Source organism: Xyrauchen texanus, chromosome 3, assembly GCF_025860055.1.
Source record: "Xyrauchen texanus isolate HMW12.3.18 chromosome 3, RBS_HiC_50CHRs, whole genome shotgun sequence".
NCBI lineage: Eukaryota > Metazoa > Chordata > Actinopteri > Cypriniformes > Catostomidae > Xyrauchen > Xyrauchen texanus.
In genome coordinates this window covers 18398032-18418161 of record NC_068278.1, presented here as the reverse complement: position 1 = coordinate 18418161, position 20130 = coordinate 18398032, and the positions used below count along the sequence as shown (strand labels likewise).

Genomic DNA, 20130 nt, shown 5'->3' with positions numbered 1-20130 from the left:
AGGAAATCATGATCTCTCACATTAAAATTAAGACACATCACTATCAGTCATATCAGTAACCTTATAAAAGCTGTTTTATTCTACATGGAGAGGGTCTGCACATGGGGGCTGCCATGTTAGAATCACATGACCAGCCAAATATTACTCGCTTAATCTTTGTAACCGTCATGTTATTTGACACTTTCACTCACTGATTAAAGTAATCATGGCTGACTACATTTATACAATGGTACCTGAAACTGAAAACTATTGATTTTAAATGATACTTCATCCAAGCCACTAGGTGTCAGTGTAAGTGCAAGATGACACGAAGACAAAAGTTACAGAATGCTCAAACTAACACTATTATTGTTTGTTGAAAATTAAATAACACTTATGAGTTCAAGGGGAGACGGTATCTTTGAAGGAGGACTACAGAGTAAACGATCCACAGTGAAAGCTACATCCTCCTGTAATAAATCACCAGATTTGTATTTAAATTGTGTTTGATGTATATATTGTAATTTCAGTATAGTTTAGTTATTTGTCTGACAAATGAAAAAATATATGCCTGCGTTTGGGAAGACACACCTTCCTGTGAATCGCCTCTTATTTCACAAGCGAAGTGTTTCTTTCTCGCAAAGACAGTTGAGGGCGACAGAGGGAAATATGTTTCCAGCGTCCCAAAACTTCAGCAGCATGCTTAAGTATTTGAAATTTGGTCGGCGACCTAAGTAAACGCATGTACTTCACCTCAGCAAACCATGTCTGTTGCCGCATTGGACTTTCCTGTTTTCAGCATCATCGGATCTATGACTGTCAGATGGAGAAGTTTACATCTCGACTCGCAGGACACCAGCTTTGGGAAGTACTAGATTTGGCATTTGGGAATGACTGCGGGATGTAATTTTGTACTGCAGTGTTGCATTGAGATCTTCAACAGTTATAAAGGGACATTCTGATATGGAAGTAATTCAACAGCTCTGTCATGTCTTGACTGCTCCAAACACTCGCGAGGAAGAATGAAGTAAGCGCGATGGAGCCGGACAATGGCCCGCACTCCAAACTCAAAGCAGCTGGAGTCGGGGGGTGAGTAACCGTACTCGTCATGAGAATAGATAGATCTCAGAGAAATGTTAAATGGGTCATGAATTAGCCTCTTGGCTGTCAGTTCAGTTACATAAGGAAGAATGGGTTCATGCTCTACAGGACGAAGAAGGGAGGTCCGTTATGATGTACATTCTGGAGTTTTGGTAAACTTAACGAATGAATGGGACGCAGCAGACTTGCTTAACTTTGTTTATTATAAATACATATACATTTTTGACAACTTTTTTGCTAAATGTACTTATACGTTTTTGATTTAGGTTAATTTCTTTTAAATAAATAGTTTTTTTTAATAGGTCTACGTTTTATTATTTTTGTTGTCAGTGATTTACTGTTGAGCCAAGGAATTAATAATAGGGGGAGGGGGGAATGGGTCTCTGGAATGGATGACCATTTCTGCTGATATAGAAGTAATTTAGTCCAGCTGTTTTCTTTTTACATGATTTGTGTGTGTTTTTGTGTGTATGACATTTTTAGGGTGTTTTAGTCTATAAGCATTTCTCAAGATCCATGTTGGGTGTACAACTTCATTGGTTGCCTAAAACTTTACAGTGAGGTTATATTCATTTATATTAGTTAACTACATTAGTTTACACAAATGAACATTGAATAACTCTTTCACAGAACTTATTATCTTGGTTAATGTTAATTTCAACATATACTAATACACGTTTAAAATTCAAAGTTGTATGCTATTAGTTATTGCATCATAGCCTAAACTACAATTGTCATAAATTAACATGAACCCTTGATTAATAAATGCTGTAAAAAAAAATTTCATTGATTCTTAATGCCTTATGAATTCCAACCCCCTTTCTCTCTGTACCATATCATGGTCTATATAAAAGGATATGGGTGGGAGGGGGCTGCATTATATTTCTCCTGTAAGAAAATGCTGACTTAAGTAAAAATGTACAGGATGTAGTCAGGAATATGACATGTCCATATTCACAGTGTCAGCACATGGGGGCAGAAAGAGAATATATAACTGAACACACTGGATGAGTTTTGCTTATGGCTATGAGCACAGCACAGAGTAGCAACATTGGTGAGAAATGATTACCTCATAATAATAAATACATAAATAAAATGAATTCAAATTTTAAAGAAAGTTTTCTATTTCTATATTAACTGTTCTGTTACATCCAATGCTGTTAATTACAGTAACTTAATGCTCTTATTGTTGATCTCAACTCATTACAACACTACTTCTTAGAATGAAGCTCTCAGAATTCCCCTGCTTTGGCATTTTGAGAAAAAACTCGCTTTCTATATGGAGCATCACAAATTTTTGGCATCGAGGCAAATGATAAGCTTTGACTGGCCACTGAGCAGAAACAGCTTTTATGGTTTTATACTAAAGGCTGCTGCTGCTGCTGCCAAGTTTTACTGGGCCTACAGACTAAGCGCTGCTCTTGGACAGTGAATAGACTTGTAATTTAGATGGATGTGGCGATGCTTTAGTGTAGAATGGAACAATGTGATCCCAATACTTTTTTCTTTCAATAGCTGAGAGAAGACCAATGGCAAAGTAGCTTTGATTCTTATTTTGGAGAGTTTTGACCTTTCATGGGTTTTATAAAGCCCTCTCAGAGGTATGTTAGCATCCCAATACACTACTGTTGGACTTCTAAGCTTAAAGCGGTGGTGTCCCTCATTGTCATTTGTAAGATTGGCATACATAAGCTTTCATTAGAGATCTCTTCTGTTCTCAGTATGCATGTGGTTATAGAAAGAAATGCATGGACCTTTCTTTATAGGGGCACTCCATAACTTTTGTCTTTGTGTCATCTTGCACTTTCACTGACACCTAGTGACTTGGATGTAGCATCATTTAAAATCAATAGTTTTCAGTTTCAGATGCCATTGTAGAAATGTAGTATTCACATTCAGACATGATTACTTTAATCAATGATTGAAAGTGTCAAATAACAGGACAATACTGAGATTAAGCAAGTAGTATTCGGCTGTAGTATTAGGCGGTGATTCTAAAATGGCAGCCCCCATGTGCAGACCCTCTCCATGTAGAATAAAACGGCTTTTATAAGGTTACTGATATGACTGGAGTCTTCATTATAATGTGAGTGGTCATGATTTCCTACATATATTGCAATATTACTATTCATGTCTTAAGGAGTTAAACTTTTTTAGATATTTGGAAAAGTTTGTTTTACATATGTGTTTGATTACCTTGGTTGTGCTTCACTATTTAAGTTAATTCCGTGGATACACCTTGAGTCTACCTGTAGCAATTTTCCAGCTGGTGTTTACTAGTGTTGGATTGGTGCTGGACTAGCTGCTGAACCAGCTAAATTACAGTGTTAACCATCAAAACTTAGTGAGAAGGGAACTGCAATCTAAGTTCTTTAAGAAGAGAAGGCAGATTAAATAAGACTAATGCATATTTTATAAAATGGACTTATATCAGTTTTTTTTTCAGTCTGATCACGTATTTAGACTATTTTATGTTATTGATTGAGCCCTGGTGATCCCAAGACCTACATTAGGAGTTAGAAACATCAATGACAGTAACATTCTTGTAAATGTCTGTCCAGGATTTGATCATTGCCCCATGAACTGTCATTCATCTGTTTTCACAGGAGAGCTGTCTTTCTCTGCATGGTTCTTTACTGTTCATGCTGCCTGGGGTTTGCACAGACACAGCCTACAGGTAAGACTGCAATGAGTGTCTTAAATGTAAAATCAATTCTACATTCACATGTATTTTGCAAAAAGTCTGTTCACATTTGTCATGCACTTGACATATGTTGAAACCCTGAATGCTACATGAATGCATGGGTGCATTTATGTCCAAAGACCTCAGAGACTGCCTTGAAATAAAGTGTGACGATACTTGACAGGACTTGGATAAATAGAGCTATGAAGTTTCAACTCATTTGGAGTTTTCCATGAGTCAGAAGGGAGAGAGGCTACTGGTACTGGATTTTCTTTGGAGAAGTGTGCTTCATATTTGCCAGAGTTAACAATATGCTGATGATGTATGGGCAGCCTTTGATCAACAGGAGTCTGTTTATCTGACTCTAGTTAATCAAAAACCAGTACATTAGGATCCCTACTGAATATGCCATGCCTTTTATCTCAATCTCATTTAAGGGGAAATATGTTTGTGTCTGACTGGATGTCACTGATTGAGCCTGTGTACATGTATAGAGGAGTGTTTAATATGAGAAATATTCCATGTTCATATGTCTGGCATATACTATACTGGTGGTTTAATATACTGGCAATGCATAGTTGTCTCTGAAATTTAGGTTTGGTGGTTGTACAGAATAATATTAAAGTAGCAAGTGAGTAATTAGCTTTTTTACACAGCTTTCTGGAATACTTTATTCTGATTGGTCAATCGTGCCATTCTGCTGTCAAATGACCACTTAACTGTATATTAGACTATCATCACTGGTAAATCTCCTACAGTGTGCTAGTTCCATGTCTCTTGTATCACTTAGTCTTTTTCTTCTCACACATTAGCAAACATTTAATGCAAATCAGTATTGTATGTCCATATATTCGCTTATTTGGTACAGTAAGAAGCCTAACCTTTTTATTTTTATTTTGCTATAAGGACCGGCATGTGACATGAGAAAGGGACTGCATGCTTAGTACACCACATGGTTACTTTACTGTAAAAAAAAAAACCACAACAAAAAAAGATCCACTTTTTGAGATGCTGCTGTTTGTTTCAACCAAGTAAGCTGTACTCATTTGTTCCATGATGATCCAAGGTGTGTCTGGAATTCCCACATCTGCTCTGTATACCGTGGGAGGTTCATATCATCCATCACATTCAAGGCAGTGTGTGTTAAGGCTCCATTCACTCTTACACATTCATATAACATATGATGCTTCTGTGTCAGACATTAATGAAATGCAACAACCATCATGTTTTAAAAAAGTCATGAAAGATGGCTTTGTTCTTGAGTGCATGTCTGATGATTTTTCCATAATGGGACAGTCCATATATATACTTATCCCTCTAATGTCTGGGTATATGCCACATAACTTATGACCAAGTCATATTTGTGAGCCATAGCCAGAGATGTTCTGGAATTCTTCTCTAACGTTGCGCTTATCTTTAGTTTACAATATGATTTCCAGTGTATGATGTTCCACTAACATTTATTCTGACAATCATATTGAGGGCAAATGGGGAATTTTTGTTTAGTTGAAAACTCATAGTTTTTTTATTGTTGTTTCAACCTGGTTCTGGAAATTGATGCTTCTCCTAATGGTTTAAATGCCTTATTGTCCCATTTCAAGTGCATCTACACTCTTGGCTCCATGGAACATTCGTTTCTGCAACAGGGTCTATGTTTTGCTTCTTAATGACCCCATAAATTTGTTTGACGTAGTATTTGTATTTTCTATTGAAACCAGAAGTTTGGATAGGACAGGCTCATCGCTTAAAAAAAAGAAAAGTAAATGAATAATCATTTAGGTTTTAGGTATGTTATTACAGCCATGAATAATGATTTGCTGGTTGCAGGTGCTGTCTGAGGGAGGGACATTTTCATTCTACAGAACATTTGATTGGACAAAAATCTGCGTAGTGCAAGATAATTTATCAATAGTTTTCAGTATGTTTTTCTGTAATAGAAAACTGTACATTTTGTAAAACAGTAAAAATCTGCTTAAAGTGAATTTAGTCAATGTTTATTAGGAAACTAACATACACTCACTGGGCACTTTATTAGGAACACTTATTCATGCGATTATCTAATCAGCCAATCGTGTGGTAGCAGTGCAGTGCATAAAGTCATGCAGATATGGGTCAGGAGCTTCAGTTGATGTTCAAATCTACTTAAAGTTCAACCATCAGAATGGGGAAAATGTGATCTCAGTGATTTCACCCATGGCATGATTGTAGGTTCCATATGGGCTGGCTTGAGTATTTCTGTAACTGCTTATCTCCTGGGATGTTTAAGCACAACAGTCTCTAGAGTTGTGCCAAATGGTGCCAAAAACAAAAAAACATCCAGAGAGCAACAGTTCTGTGGACAGAAATGCCTTGTTGATGAGAGAGGTCAACAGAGAATGCTAGACTGGTTGGAGTTGACAGAAAGGTACAGTAACTCAGATAACCACTCTGCACAATTGTAGTGAGCAGAATAGCATCTCAGAATGCACAGCATTCTCGAGGCGGATGGCTACAACAGCAAAAGTCCACATCGGGCACTTTATGTTCATAATAAAGTGCACAGTTAGTGTATATATGGCTTCAAAGCTTAAACATGCATTGAGTAATAGCTATAATAATCTTTTATTTTGATTTATTTTGGGTCTTTAAAATTAAGATATTGTTCCATGTATTTCCTTTAGAGTTTCTCAACATGTCATGGTTTACATAGTTAACTATGACTAGTGTCTCAACTATTGTGTATTCTGTTGAGGTGCATCACTGGAGATTTGTTATTGTTAGTGTTTTGTTTCTGGATCTTGTGTGATGTATGTTAAATTATTTAGATAATTTAAATCTTTAAATTCAAAGCAGTTGTATCCCTGCTGTTTGTTAGAATTCTGTCTCTACTTTATGTTTGATAATGGATTGGCCAATATGTTTATTTGCTTAAACTGCCAGCATACTTCTCTCTTTATACAATCCAGTTAAATCCGCTGATTAACATCTGTGGACATGGGGAAAAATCCATTGACATTATCCCATTTACATTTTGTAACTGCCAGCATTTAGCTGGATTTTTTTTTAGCTGAGATGTGTTTGGGTTAGATTTGTTTTTTATGATGCATATCCTCATTTGTTTTATATTATAAACTCATTAATTAGTTTTCAGAATTTGCAGCTCTGAGACATATGGCATTGGTTTCTTCTGCCGCTTCACTGCAATGCATTTGTTACATATACTTGAAGTAATCGTGCAAAGGGAACACATGGGGGGAATCCACTAAGAAAGAATCACGTCTGCTGATAGCGTCATTTATTTGCACGCACTGTCTGCATTGTTTTAAGCACCCAATTCATTAAAATGATTTCGCAAACAAAGAAATGCTGCAAACATGCTCAAACCAAACACAATGTTCATATCCAGATGTCACAGGCTAATTCTGAGTTCTAGGTTGAGGAGGGTGCAGCATACTATCACAACCTGGCAGATTTTACTGGAAATGTGCAACATCACTCGACCTTTGTAAGCCTGAGCCACATTAATTGGTTCTTTTAAACGCTGAAAGTGTGTTTAAATACACAGAATATCTGGACACTTTCAGTGCATTTAACTGGATTGTTAGTGAAATCACCAAATTATGCATTATTGAAACTGTCCATACAAATGAGCTATACCTAAATCCACATTACTGGAATGCTTGACTTAGTGATATAATGTTAAACTCTTAAACTCAAAAGCTCTCCAGTCTAAGCCCGCACAGTGTGATTTTTCTAAATTAATTTTCTATCAGTACAGTATTTTATTGAAAAACTAAAATGTTACACCAGATTCAACAAACACCACATATGTTCTACATATGCTTTTGTTAGTGATTTGCTCCTATAATGAGCTCAGTGTCGAACAGAAGCTGTGTGCTTTCACTTGGCTGTGACAAGACCCGTTTTCTTGTAAAAGCTTTCTTTGTCACAGTGTATGTACTATTTGTGTTTATTATGGTAGTCATTTGTGGTGACCAGGTGTTTTTTCCTCTTTGTAGATGTGGACATCCTGCAAAGGCTGGGATTGGTTGGGAAAATACCTTCACTTGGAACACGCTCACCACCTCAAGGTGTCATCCCCTTCAAATCTGGAATCATCCTAACACAGAGGGCGCGAATTGATGTCCCTGTTAGCTCTGTCATACCTGCATCATTGGGCACGGCATTCACACTTATCCTCAGCATATGTTCGCATCGCATAAACAATGCTTTTCTCTTCACCATTGTGACAAAGAGGAGGAGACTGCAGTTAGGGGTGCAATTCATCCCTGGGAAAATCTTAGTTTATTCAGGCCAAAAAAACACTGTAGATTTTGATTATGATATTCACAATGGCCAGTGGCACAACCTGGCTTTGGAAATCCAAACCCAAAGGGTTAAATTATACACTTCTTGTGGGAAGACAAGTGTACATGCAGATTTGCATTTTAAAAATGAGGAAACGCTGGATCCAGAAGGCTCTTTTCGTTTGGGAAAAATGAGCCAGAACTCAGTGCCCTTTGAAGGAGCCATCTGCCAGTTTGATATACATCCCTCTGCAAAGGCAGCTCACAATTATTGTAAGTATATTAAAAAACAGTGCAGGGAAGCTGACACCTATCGACCAAATCTTTCTCCTCTTTTACCTTTATTACCCCTGGACCCCAATATATCTGTCACCGTTCACACCTCACTTCTTACAACAGAGCTTTCCAATAGGCAGTTTAGTCCTAGTCTTTCACTAACACTAAACAAGCTGCAAATTAATAATGAAACCTTGCAAGACCTGAACTCCTCTGCTCTGATGACTTCTCATTCTGGCGCAGTCCTGTCTGGACAAAGCACTGTGCCACCAACAAAAGCCCAGCCCACACTCCAGCTCCCCCTGCAGGCCATAACTCAAACTGCCATTACCCCGTTTGGAAGTAGGACATCACAATCATCTCAAAAGCCAACTCAACCAAGCAGTCCTACAAAAAACCTCCTGAGGTCAACTGTAAAACCCCAAACATTAAAACAGAATGAGATGGCTGTCACTGTCAAACCAAAAAAGAACAAAATGGATACACCGACATCTACAAAAATAAAACCTAAAGCTTCTAGCGCATTCAGGGTTCAAGAGATGACAACAGTTGCACCACGGAAACCTCAGCCAAAGGTGAACACCTTTATCGAAGCCAAACCCACATCTTCTGTGCCTGTCACACCTGCAGCTACAGATGGTCTCCAAACCTTTGACCTGGAACCAACCCAATACTCCCTCTTGGCTGGGGCACCTGGACTGAAAGGAGAACCTGGATTACCGGTAGGATTTAATGCTAAGGATTGTGGCTATTCTTATTATTTTATATCAAACAAGTGGTTTACATTGGAGAGAGGTTCTTAACCAGGGTGGGAAATTAACTTTTTTGCCCACCAGCCACAGTGGCTGGTGGATGCCCAATTTTACCAGCCACTTATATTTTTTACTAGCCACTTTTTCCGGCAAACAGGGCTACCATAATGTGTGAGCAACATGTATGTACATGTTTGTATTTTTGAGAGAATTTTATGCATGGTTATTTTACAGTTTATTTTTTAATATTAGTTAAGTCTGTATGACCATAAATGATGGAGTATTTAAGTGTATTTTGCTGCTATTTGAAAAAAATCCAGCAAAACGCCCCAGCGCGTTTGCCGACGAGGGTTAACTCGATAATAAAGCTCGATAATAAAGCAAATACAGATAGGGTTGGAGATGAAAAGTTTAACTGACACGCAATCGAGCTCCGGAGCACCCACGGTAGGCTATCGGCTCCTATCCTCGCGGCTGCTAGAACTATCGCTAAACTAAAAAAACGATAGCTATCTAGCCATCACAAAACACACAACTTCAAGTTAGTAATTTAACGTTACTTACTTGCACATCCAAACGTAGTCCCGAAAAGGTCTGCCCTTTTTGCCGATCGCATGGACGTTTCTGAATAGAATTGTCATTCGGTCCAACTGCGCGGATTGCATAGAGCAGATAGCCTTTATTGCCACACTTTGCTCCTGGGGTCCCGTCTTCGCCAGCTGTATGGCAGTGCACTTGATATGAGAATTGGATGACTCGTGCTCTTTTATTGACTCTATTTTAAGGTTAGTTGTTCCTCTAACGAACGAATTGTTTGCATTTTCGGACGACGCATAGGTTCGACAGTAAGTACAGTGCATGGACTGTTCGACGGGAAGGTAGGCTAACCATTCCCTCGTTTTCCCTTCGTCATCAATGCGCCACTTGTTCGAAAAGTACCTTCTCTTTTTATTTACTTCGCCCTCAACAGTTTGTACAGCTACTGCTGACTCACGGGCGGCCTCTTAACACCGGGTATATGTCGCCACATTTTTTTAATTTTCCTTTCGTCTGTACTGTATGTAGGCCTACCTCAGCTCAGCTATATGTGTCACGGTCCGTTCAGTGCCGTGTCCGTGCGCTATGTCCGTGACGCACAGCGCTGAAAACCAATCAAATTAGTTACTTGACAAAAGTGCATTATTGTTACTTAGCAACAGCATTCTTTGACAAAAGCTGTCCAATCCGTTACAAGGAATTTTTTAAGTAGTAACCAATAAAAATATGTTTTACAATCTACCCGCCACTGTGGCTGGTATACAAGGCAAAGTCACGCGCCACTTTGAAAAAGTACCCGCCATTGGCTGGTGGCGGGTGCTAATTTCCCTCCCTGTTCTTAACCTTTTAGTGTTCAGTTTTGGCCAGCCATTATGCTGAATGAAAGCCAAACATGGTCACGTTCGATTTTTAACATGCGTAAACAGGACTATTTTATTCTATTACCCTATTCCCCTGTTGAAATAAACAGCTTAAACCAGCCTAGGATGGTTTGCTGGTCTTAGCTGGACTCCTAGCCAGGTCAGACTGGTCTGTTTAGCTGTTTTTATAGGGGTTTTGGGAATTTGTAAGCTGGTCGGACTGGGAAAACAACTGTCCGAACAGCTAAACCAGCTGAACACCAGCTTGACAAACCTAAAGACCACCTGGGTCAGGCTAGGAGACCAGCTTGATGAACTTAAACCAGCTTGGTTTAAAATTATATATCTTTTTTTTTTCAGCAGGGTATTATATGTTTTATATTCTATGTTTGTTGGCATACTTTTCATGTTGTTTAAATTTTTTATGAATTTAAGAGTGTTCACGTAGTTCTAGTAGTTGGAAAATTGGTAAATCTTTCTAACAGTCTTGTTAGAAATAGTCTAGCACATAGAAGGTCTTTATCAGTCTATTCTTTTTGGTGCGGAGGTATTGAAGACTTGGTGAAAGATTCTTTGGAGAGTTCAGGAAGAATAAAATAGTTTTAAGGGATCAACCTGTAACTACCAAAACTGAAATACAGTATTTTCGAAAGTTTTGAAAGTGATTATTGATATTGTTATGATATAATTGAATGTGTAAATGTCTAGAGCAATCATATTGACTGAAATTAATGTTGAGGCTAGAAGAATATGACCTTAATTCACCCTAAACCAAAGATTTACAAGATATAAAGGAAAGCTTCTGTCAGGCTAGTAAAATGATCCATTTATTTTACAGTAAAATGTTATTCTTGTAGAATTTTTCCACATTCTTTTAGAGAAGGTGGGACTTTGCTCGTTCTTAAAATACACAATACCGAGTCAGTTTACAGTACCATTACAACAAGATGTTCAGTTTGATACAGACCACTGGCACTCCATGATATGTAGATAATTTTATTTCTGTTTTAAACAGTCTCTTATGGTGGCCAGATGGCAGGTTTGATGCTTTGCTTATTTTGAAGAATAGTGAAATGTGAATTATTGGCTGCTGCCTTGTATTCTCTGGTTCTAAATGTGCTTTGGCCTTGATGTCTGTTATATAAGTGCTGAGTGTGTAACATTGCATTAATATGGATTCCTTCTCATTTGGTTTTCATTACCTCAATGCATACTGTACCACACACCACTACAGGTTTTACTGGTTAAAAACGCTGTCTGGATGCAAAGTGTTGGCTGAAGGCTGGAAAATAATGTCATCATTGTTGCCTTTGAGCTTTTGGTGGTCTTGGTCTTAAGCCTAGTTTATAAAATCCTTTGAAAGGACATTATAGGCTGGTGGGTTTTTGGCTGTGTAATGCTTACACACTTTTTCCTTGTAATTAAAGGGTGAGGTCACAGGCCAGTGTGTGAGAGAGAGCTCAGTCATGATGACCGCCTGATGCTGTAAAGACCTACACTAACTTACAGTATTATGATCACCATGAGTTTTTGGAGAACTGCAACCCCCAAAACATGAAATAGATGCAAATCGCAAAACTCATTCTGGTGGATGAGTGCCCTACTAAAGCAAATAGTGTTTTAGTGTTCCTGGTTTTCTGCTCTTCACTGGTTTAAGATGGTCTCAGCTGCTTTACCAGCCTGGCCAGCCAACTAGTGCCCTCCCAAAAAAAAACTCTAAAGCCAGCAAACAGACTAACCTGACCAGGGAAACCAACTTAAGCTTGGTCAATCTGTTTGTGTATGTGTGTTTGTGTATGTGTGTGTGTGTGTGTGTGTGTGTGTGTGTGTGTGTGTGTGTGTGTGTGTGTGTGTGTGCGTGTATTTATCACTTTGTGGGGACCAAATGTCCCCATAAGGATAGTAAAACCCGAAATTTTTGACCTTGTGGGGACATTTTGTCAGTCCCCATGAGGAAAACAGCTTATAAATCATACTAAATTATGTTTTTTGAAAATGTAAAAATGCAGAAAGTTTTCTGTGAGGGTTAGGTTTAGGGGTAGGGTTAGGTTTAGGGGATAGAATATAAAGTTTGTACAGTATAAAAACCATTATGTCTATGGAAAGTCCCCATAAAACATGGAAACACAACGTGTGTGTGTGTGTGTGTGTGTGTGAGCATGTATTTATCACTGTGTGGGGACCAAATGTCCCCATAAGAATAGTAAAACCCGAAAATGTTGACCTTGTGGGGACATTTTGCCAGTCCCCATGAGGAAAACAGCTTATAAATCAGACTAAATTATGTTTTTTGAAAATGTAAAAATGCAGAAAGTTTTCTGTGAGGGTTAGGTTTAGGGGTAGGGTTAGGGGATGAAATATAAAGTTTGTACAGTATAAAAACCATTATGTCTATGGAAAGTCATAATATAATCGAGATTACCGGCTACCACAATTAATTTATCATGAAGTGTCAATTTCAGAATTCCCAGAATGTTTAATCTGGTGTAACACTATATGCATGGCTGTTGTGTGCAAGAATGCATTGGTAAATCAGAGTGTTTAGATTAGTCTAGGTTTAGACAGTATGTGACTTGTGTTTGGAATTTACTGTGCTGCTTTTTATGTTAAATCTATGAAAGATTTAAACATGGTTAAATATGTTAAACTGAGTTGAGAGTACTACACTCTTAATGGCTACTGAATACACTCACCTAAAGGATTATTAGGAACACCTGTTCAATTTCTCATTGATGCAATTATCTAATCAACCAATCACATGGCAATTGCTTCAATGCATTTAGGGGTGTGGTGCTGGTCAAGACAATCTCCTGAACTCCAAACTGAATGTCAGAATGGGAAAGAAAGGTGATTTAAGCAATTTTGAGCGTGGCATGGTTGTTGGTGCCAGACGGGCCGGTCTGAGTATTTCACAATCTGCTCAGTTACTGGGATTTCCACACACAACCATTTCTAGGGTTTACAAAGAATGGTGTGAAAAGGGAAAAACATCCAGTATGCGGCAGTCCTGTGGGCGAAAATGCCTTGTTGATGCTAGAGGTCAGAGGAGAATGGGCCGACTGATTCAAGCTGATAGAAGAGCAACTTTGCCTGAAATAACCACTCGTTACAACCGAGGTATGCAGCAAAGCATTTGTGAAGCCACAACACGCACAACCTTGAGGCGGATGGGCTACAACAGCAGAAGACCCCACCGGGTACCACTCATCTCCACTACAAATAGGAAAAAGAGGCTACAATTTGCAAGAGCTCACCAAAATTGGACAGTTGAAGACTGGAAAAATGTTGCCTAGTCTGATGAGTCTCGATTTCTGTTGAGACATTCAGATGGTAGTCAGAATTTGGCGTAAACAGAATGAGAACATGGATCCATCATGCCCTGTTACCACTGTGCAGGCTGGTGGTGGTGGTGCAATGGTGTGGGGGATGTTTTCTTGGCACATTTTAGGCTCCTTAGTGCCAATTGGGCATCGTTTAAATGCCACGGCCTACCTGAGCATTGTTTCTGACCATGTCCATCCCTTTATGGCCCCCATGTACCCATCCTCTGATGGCTACTTCCAGCAGGATAATGCACCATGTCACAAAGCTCAAATCATTTCAAATTGGTTTCTTGAACATGACAATGAGTTCACTGTACTAAAATGGCCCCCACAGTCACCAGATCTCAACCCAATAGAGCATCTTTGGGATGTGGTGGAACGGGAGCTTCGTGCCCTGGATGTGCATCCCACAAATCTCCATCAACTGCAAGATGCTATCCTATCAATATGGGCCAACATTTCTAAAGAATGCTTTCAGCACCTTGTTGAATCAATGCCACGTAGAATTAAGGCAGTTCTGAAGGTGAAAGGGGGTCAAACACAGTACTAGTATGGTGTTCCTAATAATCCTTTAGGTGAGTGTATATTTTTAAATTAGCTAAAGTTTTTAATATTAAAAATGCGAGAACGATGTGTGTCGTAATTCTGTGGAAATCTGCAGAGTTTTGTTGACATCAGAAAGAAAAAGAGAATTGTTTCAGAGGCAGAGAAATGTATTACATTTTGATGAAAGATTTCAAAGACAATTATTTATTTGTGATTAGAATGCACAAATCTATTGCTCACAACAAGACCAAGAACATGCATTAAGAAAGCTACTGTTAATACTGTAGGATCAACTGTCATTTTGGATTTCACATTGCATTAAACAGTCCTGCTAGTTGAGGTTTGCTATATAAGCTACCTACAATATAGTACTAGTATACTGTGCAGTGTATGGTATATAGTGAACAACAGATTCTCTCCATCTCTTTTCAACAACAAACAGCTACCAGATGTGCAGTTCAGTATGGCTGTAACACACTCAGCATTTTCTGTCAAAATCCCCTCAAGGACCTACTATAAAAGGCCTTACTTCCTTCTTTTCTAATCTTTTCATTCCTTCTTGGAGGCACAGAGAGTAATTGAGACTGCTCTAAGGAAATTTGCAACGTGGAAGAGAAAGGGTAGGGGGCTACAAGGGTCTTGGTCTCTCTCTTTCTCTCCCCCCTTCTTCTTCTTTTACCTCTTCTGACTGAGTAAATTAATGAAAAAACACAAAGCTGTGAACACAGACCTCTTGTTAAATGTGACTGAGAGCAGTTAAGCCATGTGTGTAATTGATGGTGAACCATAATTTACAAGGTTAACTAAGACTGAAACCAGTACACGGTACTGTGCCAGTAAAACAATCCAGTAAAACCTTACCAGAATGGACAAAGTTTATTGAGATCAACAGAAGTCCATTTTGATTTTAAAATATGCCAACGACATAGTCAAAGCAGAATGCTGCCTGTTCTGGGCCAGTTTTTAGCCTGTAATATAAAAAAAACCTGTTTTAAAACACACTGCATAACAAATATTGACTAACTGTTGACTAAATATTAACACTTCCCTCCTCCCCTCGTGGACGGCGGACTTGATCTGACCCCTCCGCGTTTCTGGGGGATGGCAGGGCTCTCCTCCGCCCCTGGCAGCGGCTCCATTGCTCCAGGCGGTCGGGGAGTCCAGTCCCCACTCGCCTCGCAGACAGCGGCCGTTCACCGCGTCCGGGCGGTCGGTCTATTCCCGCCCCCGGTGGATGGCAGCGGCGCTCCCCTGGGTGGACGGCAGTGTCGAGGACTCCGCGACGGGCATCCCTTCTCCTTCCCGGGCTTTGACACCAGTGTGAAGTAGTCAATGGAAAGGAGGAGGCGAGAACCGGCTTGACAATATAAATAATAGTTTTAATGATAAACTTAAAAGACAAACACACACATGACGGACATGTCCATAATCTCTCTCTCGTCGCACCACCGTCTGTCATCAGCCTTTATCCCTTTCGGAGGCTTAATTTGCCTGATAAGGGACTGGGTGTGTATGATCACGACCCGGCCCCACCCTCCACCCTGCCACATGTTCCATTCTACAGTACTGTGGAGCTAATCACATTAAGCATAGTTACAGTATAACTACAATAAATTGTTAAAGGAATATTCCAAATTCAATACAAGATAAACTCAATCGACAACATTTGTTTCATAATGTTCATTATCACAGATTTTATCACACTAAATCATGTTAACGCATATAAATGTTTACAACTTGCAACTATACTTTTGAAACACTTTGTACACTATATGACCAAAGCTTTGTGGAAACTTAAACACCAACATTCATATGTGCTTGTTGAACATTTAATTTCAAAACCATAGGGTTTAATCTCACTCTGCTGGTATAACAGCTTCCACTCTTCTGGAAAGGTTTTCCACTAGATGTTGGAATATAGCTGCATTGATTTCTTCCCATTCAGACACAGAAGCTTCAATGAGGTTAGACTCTGATGTTAGGTGATGGACCCTGGCTCGTAGTGGGTGTCCAATTCAAGGTGTTCAGTGAGGTTCAGGTCTGGGCTTTGTGCAGGTCAGGCAAGTTCTTCCACACCAGACTCAGTACATTATTTCTTTATGAACCTTGCTTTGTGCACAGAGCATTTTTATGCTGGAACAGAAAAGGGCTTTCCCCAAACTGTTACCCTGGAGTTGGAAGCACAATTCTATAAAAATGCCACTGAATACTGTAGAATTAAGATTTGTCTTCACTGCAATTAATGGAACCATGAATGAGTTATTTTCTGTGGTAATGTACAGTGGATATTTTTAACAGACACTAAAACAGTATGTATTTGATTGTTTATGCCAGTCTCAGTTGCAATGAATCCTTAAACGTTGGATTGCGATAAAGCTCTACATTGGTTAGGATTCATTACCTCCATCCAAGTTCATTCAATGTCAGCAGGTAGAAATTTAACACTAAACGGCCTACATTTTTTCACAAATTTCTATCCCTTTTTCTCTTTCAGGGACCTCCAGGGCCTCCTGGCAAGCCAGGATTACCAGGAAAGAGAGGGCCTGGGGTAAGCATGTTAAAATCGTTCACTTATTTTCTCATGTCCCTGTATAGGGGATCTAAAGTTGTGTTTTAATTCAGTCCAATTAGTTGGATTTTGTTGGCCTGCTTCAACCCAAAATTTCACTGCATGTTACAATAATTGACTTTTAGTTGCCAACGCTGCATCAAAAGATGATTATATTAGACTTTTAACATTTGAAGTTGTTCATCACATTAGCAGAACAGTTAAACCAAAAACTGTTCCAACACTTCATCTCTTTTTCAGGTGTCCTAGAGGTGGTTAATTAGCTGTTTTTATGTCCATGTGTTGTAAATATTGCAAAAAGATCAAACAGATCGTGCCTAAATCATAAATGTTTTCTTCTTTTTGGGGCTTTGATATATTGTATTAGTTATATTACTTCATATTAAATGCAAGAAAACAAATAACTTGTAGCTGAACAAATAGCTGTTTTCTCTCACGCTTAACAGCATGCTTTTGTTTATGGTAGTGGACTGACACTCATGGGCTAGAGTTAACATTGAACACTAATTGACATATGGGTCTGAATCTATTTCACAGTTCAATGGGCAATGACCAGTTCATTTAAATTGATGTATTTGGCAGATGCTTTCATTCAAAATGACTTGCAGTCCTTTCCTATATATTTTTGTAATCAACCCCATAATCTTGGTGTTGCTAGAGCCAAGCTCTACCAGATGAGCTACAGGATTGTATAAAATTGCCTACTCATTCTGAATGCAAGATTAACCTTTCAGAATATTCATTGGTCAATCTGTTTCATGGTCTTGAAACCCTTGCTGATATATCTCTTTGGATAGCGATCTCCTCCTAAAGTTTGGTCATGGTATAAAGACACTTGCATCTAAATTAATATAGTGATTGAATATTGATTATCTTGACACAGACAGTTAAAAAATTATATTGTGTCATCAGGATGTGTAGAAATAATAGACCTTGCAGAAATGACTCTTTGCATAGTAAGGTTGTAATCAAGAGTAAAATAAAGTGAATGAAGAAAGAGTCAATCAATAAGATAAGTCAGGCATATCAATGAGTCACTGATTCAAAGAGACTACCCTGAGTGTAATTTTAGATGTTTTGTGTATGAGATACCTGCTCTGGCCTATGAGACTGCCCTTTAGAGAGGCCCCTGAGGGCTGCACTGTGGGAACCCAATCTGTCGAGCTAAAGAAAGGAGTCTTTGTAGCAGTCTTATTAGAGGTATTTAAAGCCTTACCGGTGCTCACCAGCTCTAAAGCTCTCTAGAGTGGCTGGTTAAGGGTTTGGATCCCACATCATATGGAAGCCCATGAGTGCCATTTACAAAAGAATGAAATAAAAATGTTAATAAATAAACCAATTTATAAATGGGAAAATAAATAGACACATTTAAATTAAAATTAAATTAAATATAATTAATTTGAAATATGTCATTATATTTAACAATAAAATTGTGCATTAATAAATAATATTTATTTCATTTTTAAAATGTCATTAAATGTAGCAATAAATGAGTACATTAATGAGTCTTTTAAATGCACTCTAAAAGCACCTTTTAAATTGCGTTTTAAAAAGGTATTTGCCAATTGCTTTTCCTCATCTATTTGTCAATGGCATTTCTTTTTCCTTTTTCTTTTCCTTTTCTTTAACTAATGGAGAATCGAATAATAAAAATGCCATTAGACTGTTGACTCATGAGAGCAACCAATGAACTTTCCTTTTATGACACACCCTCTCTCCCACATGACACTCGAAGTGGATGTAAAATGGCCTGTCAATGGATGACGGTACGAGCAGTTTACATGATATTATTGGATCTGTGCATACGAAATGGATGAGAAAATTAGCAATTTTCAAAAGCAATTGTCAAATGCCTTTTTAAAATACAATTTCAAAGATAAAAAGTAAAATCAAATCAAATCACTTTATTGTCACACTACTGTGTACACAAGTGCAACAGTAGGTGAAAGTCTTGTGTGCAGTTCCGAGCAACATAGCAGTACCAATTACAATAAACAACATATTTACATAACAAATGTACACATACTTGCACAACACAATATACAATGTACAGTAAACAATGCACACAATATAGAATACACATACAATAAAAATAAAAAATAAGTGTAAGGGTATATAAAATATATATACAGTAGTTGAATTGGGGAGAATATATTTGACAGTCCAGTGTGTGATACAAGATGATAATTAATAAAGTGCAGTGCTGATTGTTGATCGTGAGAGATCAAGTGTTCAAAAGTCTGATTGATTGGGGGAAGAAGCTGTCATGTAGTCGGCTGGTGCGGGTCCTGATGCTGCGATACCGCCTGCCTGATGGTAGCAGTGAGAGCAGCCCATGACTCGGGTGGCTGGAGTCTCTGATGATCCTCCGAGCTTTTTTCACACACCGCTTGTTATAGATGTCCTGGAGGGAGGGAAGCTCACCTCCGATGATGTTTCTGGCAGTTCGCACCACCCTTTGCAGGTCTTTGCAGTTGTGGGTGGTGCTATTGCCATACCAGGCGGTGATACGGCCAGTCAGGATGCTCTCTACAGTACTAGTGTAGAACCGTGTGAGGATGTGGTTGTTCATTCCAAACTTTCTCAGCTGTCTCAGGAAGAAGAGGCGCTGGTGAGCCTTCTTCACAACGGCCTCAGTGTGGACGGACCATGTGAGTTCCTCAGTAATGTGGACACCGAGGAACTTGAAACTGCTGACTCTCTCCATTAATGGTGATGGGGCTGTGTTCTTTGCCTTTCCTCCTGAAGTCCACCACAAGCTCCTTGGTTTTACTGACGTTGAGGGAGAGGTTGTGCTCCTGATACCAGCGTATCAGAGTATGCACCTCCTGTCTAGGCTGTTTCATCATTGTCAGTGATCAGACCTACCACCGTCATATCGTCAGCAAACTTAATGATGGCATTGGAGCTATGTGTTGCCACACAGTCATGAGTGTACAGGGAATACAGGAGTGGGCTGAGAACACAGCCCTGCGGGGCTCCAGTGTTGAGGGTCAGTGATGAGGAGGTGTTGCTGCCCATTCTAACCACCTGACATCTGCCTGACAGGAAATCCTGGATCCAGCTGCACAGTGAGCTGTTTAAGCCCAGAGTTTCTCATCAAGCTTGGAGGGCACTATGGTGTTGAATGCTGAGCTGTAGTCTACAAACAACATTCTCACATATGTGTTCCTTTTTTCCAGATGGGAGAGAGCAGTGTTGTGTAGATGCAATGGCAT

The 20130-nt window shown here is 39.0% G+C and overlaps 1 protein-coding gene across 2 annotated transcripts in view; it reads left to right on the top strand.

Moving 5' to 3' along the window:
* Positions 1-647: 647 nt before the first annotated feature.
* col27a1b (collagen, type XXVII, alpha 1b) overlaps positions 648-20130 on the top strand; it is a 128111-nt gene continuing 108628 nt past the window's right edge. For both annotated transcript variants that reach the window (XR_007968540.1, XM_052103630.1), the window contains exons 1-4: positions 648-1068; positions 3687-3757; positions 7762-9047; positions 16838-16891. Coding sequence is in view for 1 of the 2 variants with exons in the window: in XM_052103630.1 (XP_051959590.1) it covers positions 1016-1068; positions 3687-3757; positions 7762-9047; positions 16838-16891 (1464 nt within the window). In the remaining variant the exon portion in view is untranslated. The remainder of the gene's footprint in view (positions 1069-3686; positions 3758-7761; positions 9048-16837; positions 16892-20130) is intronic.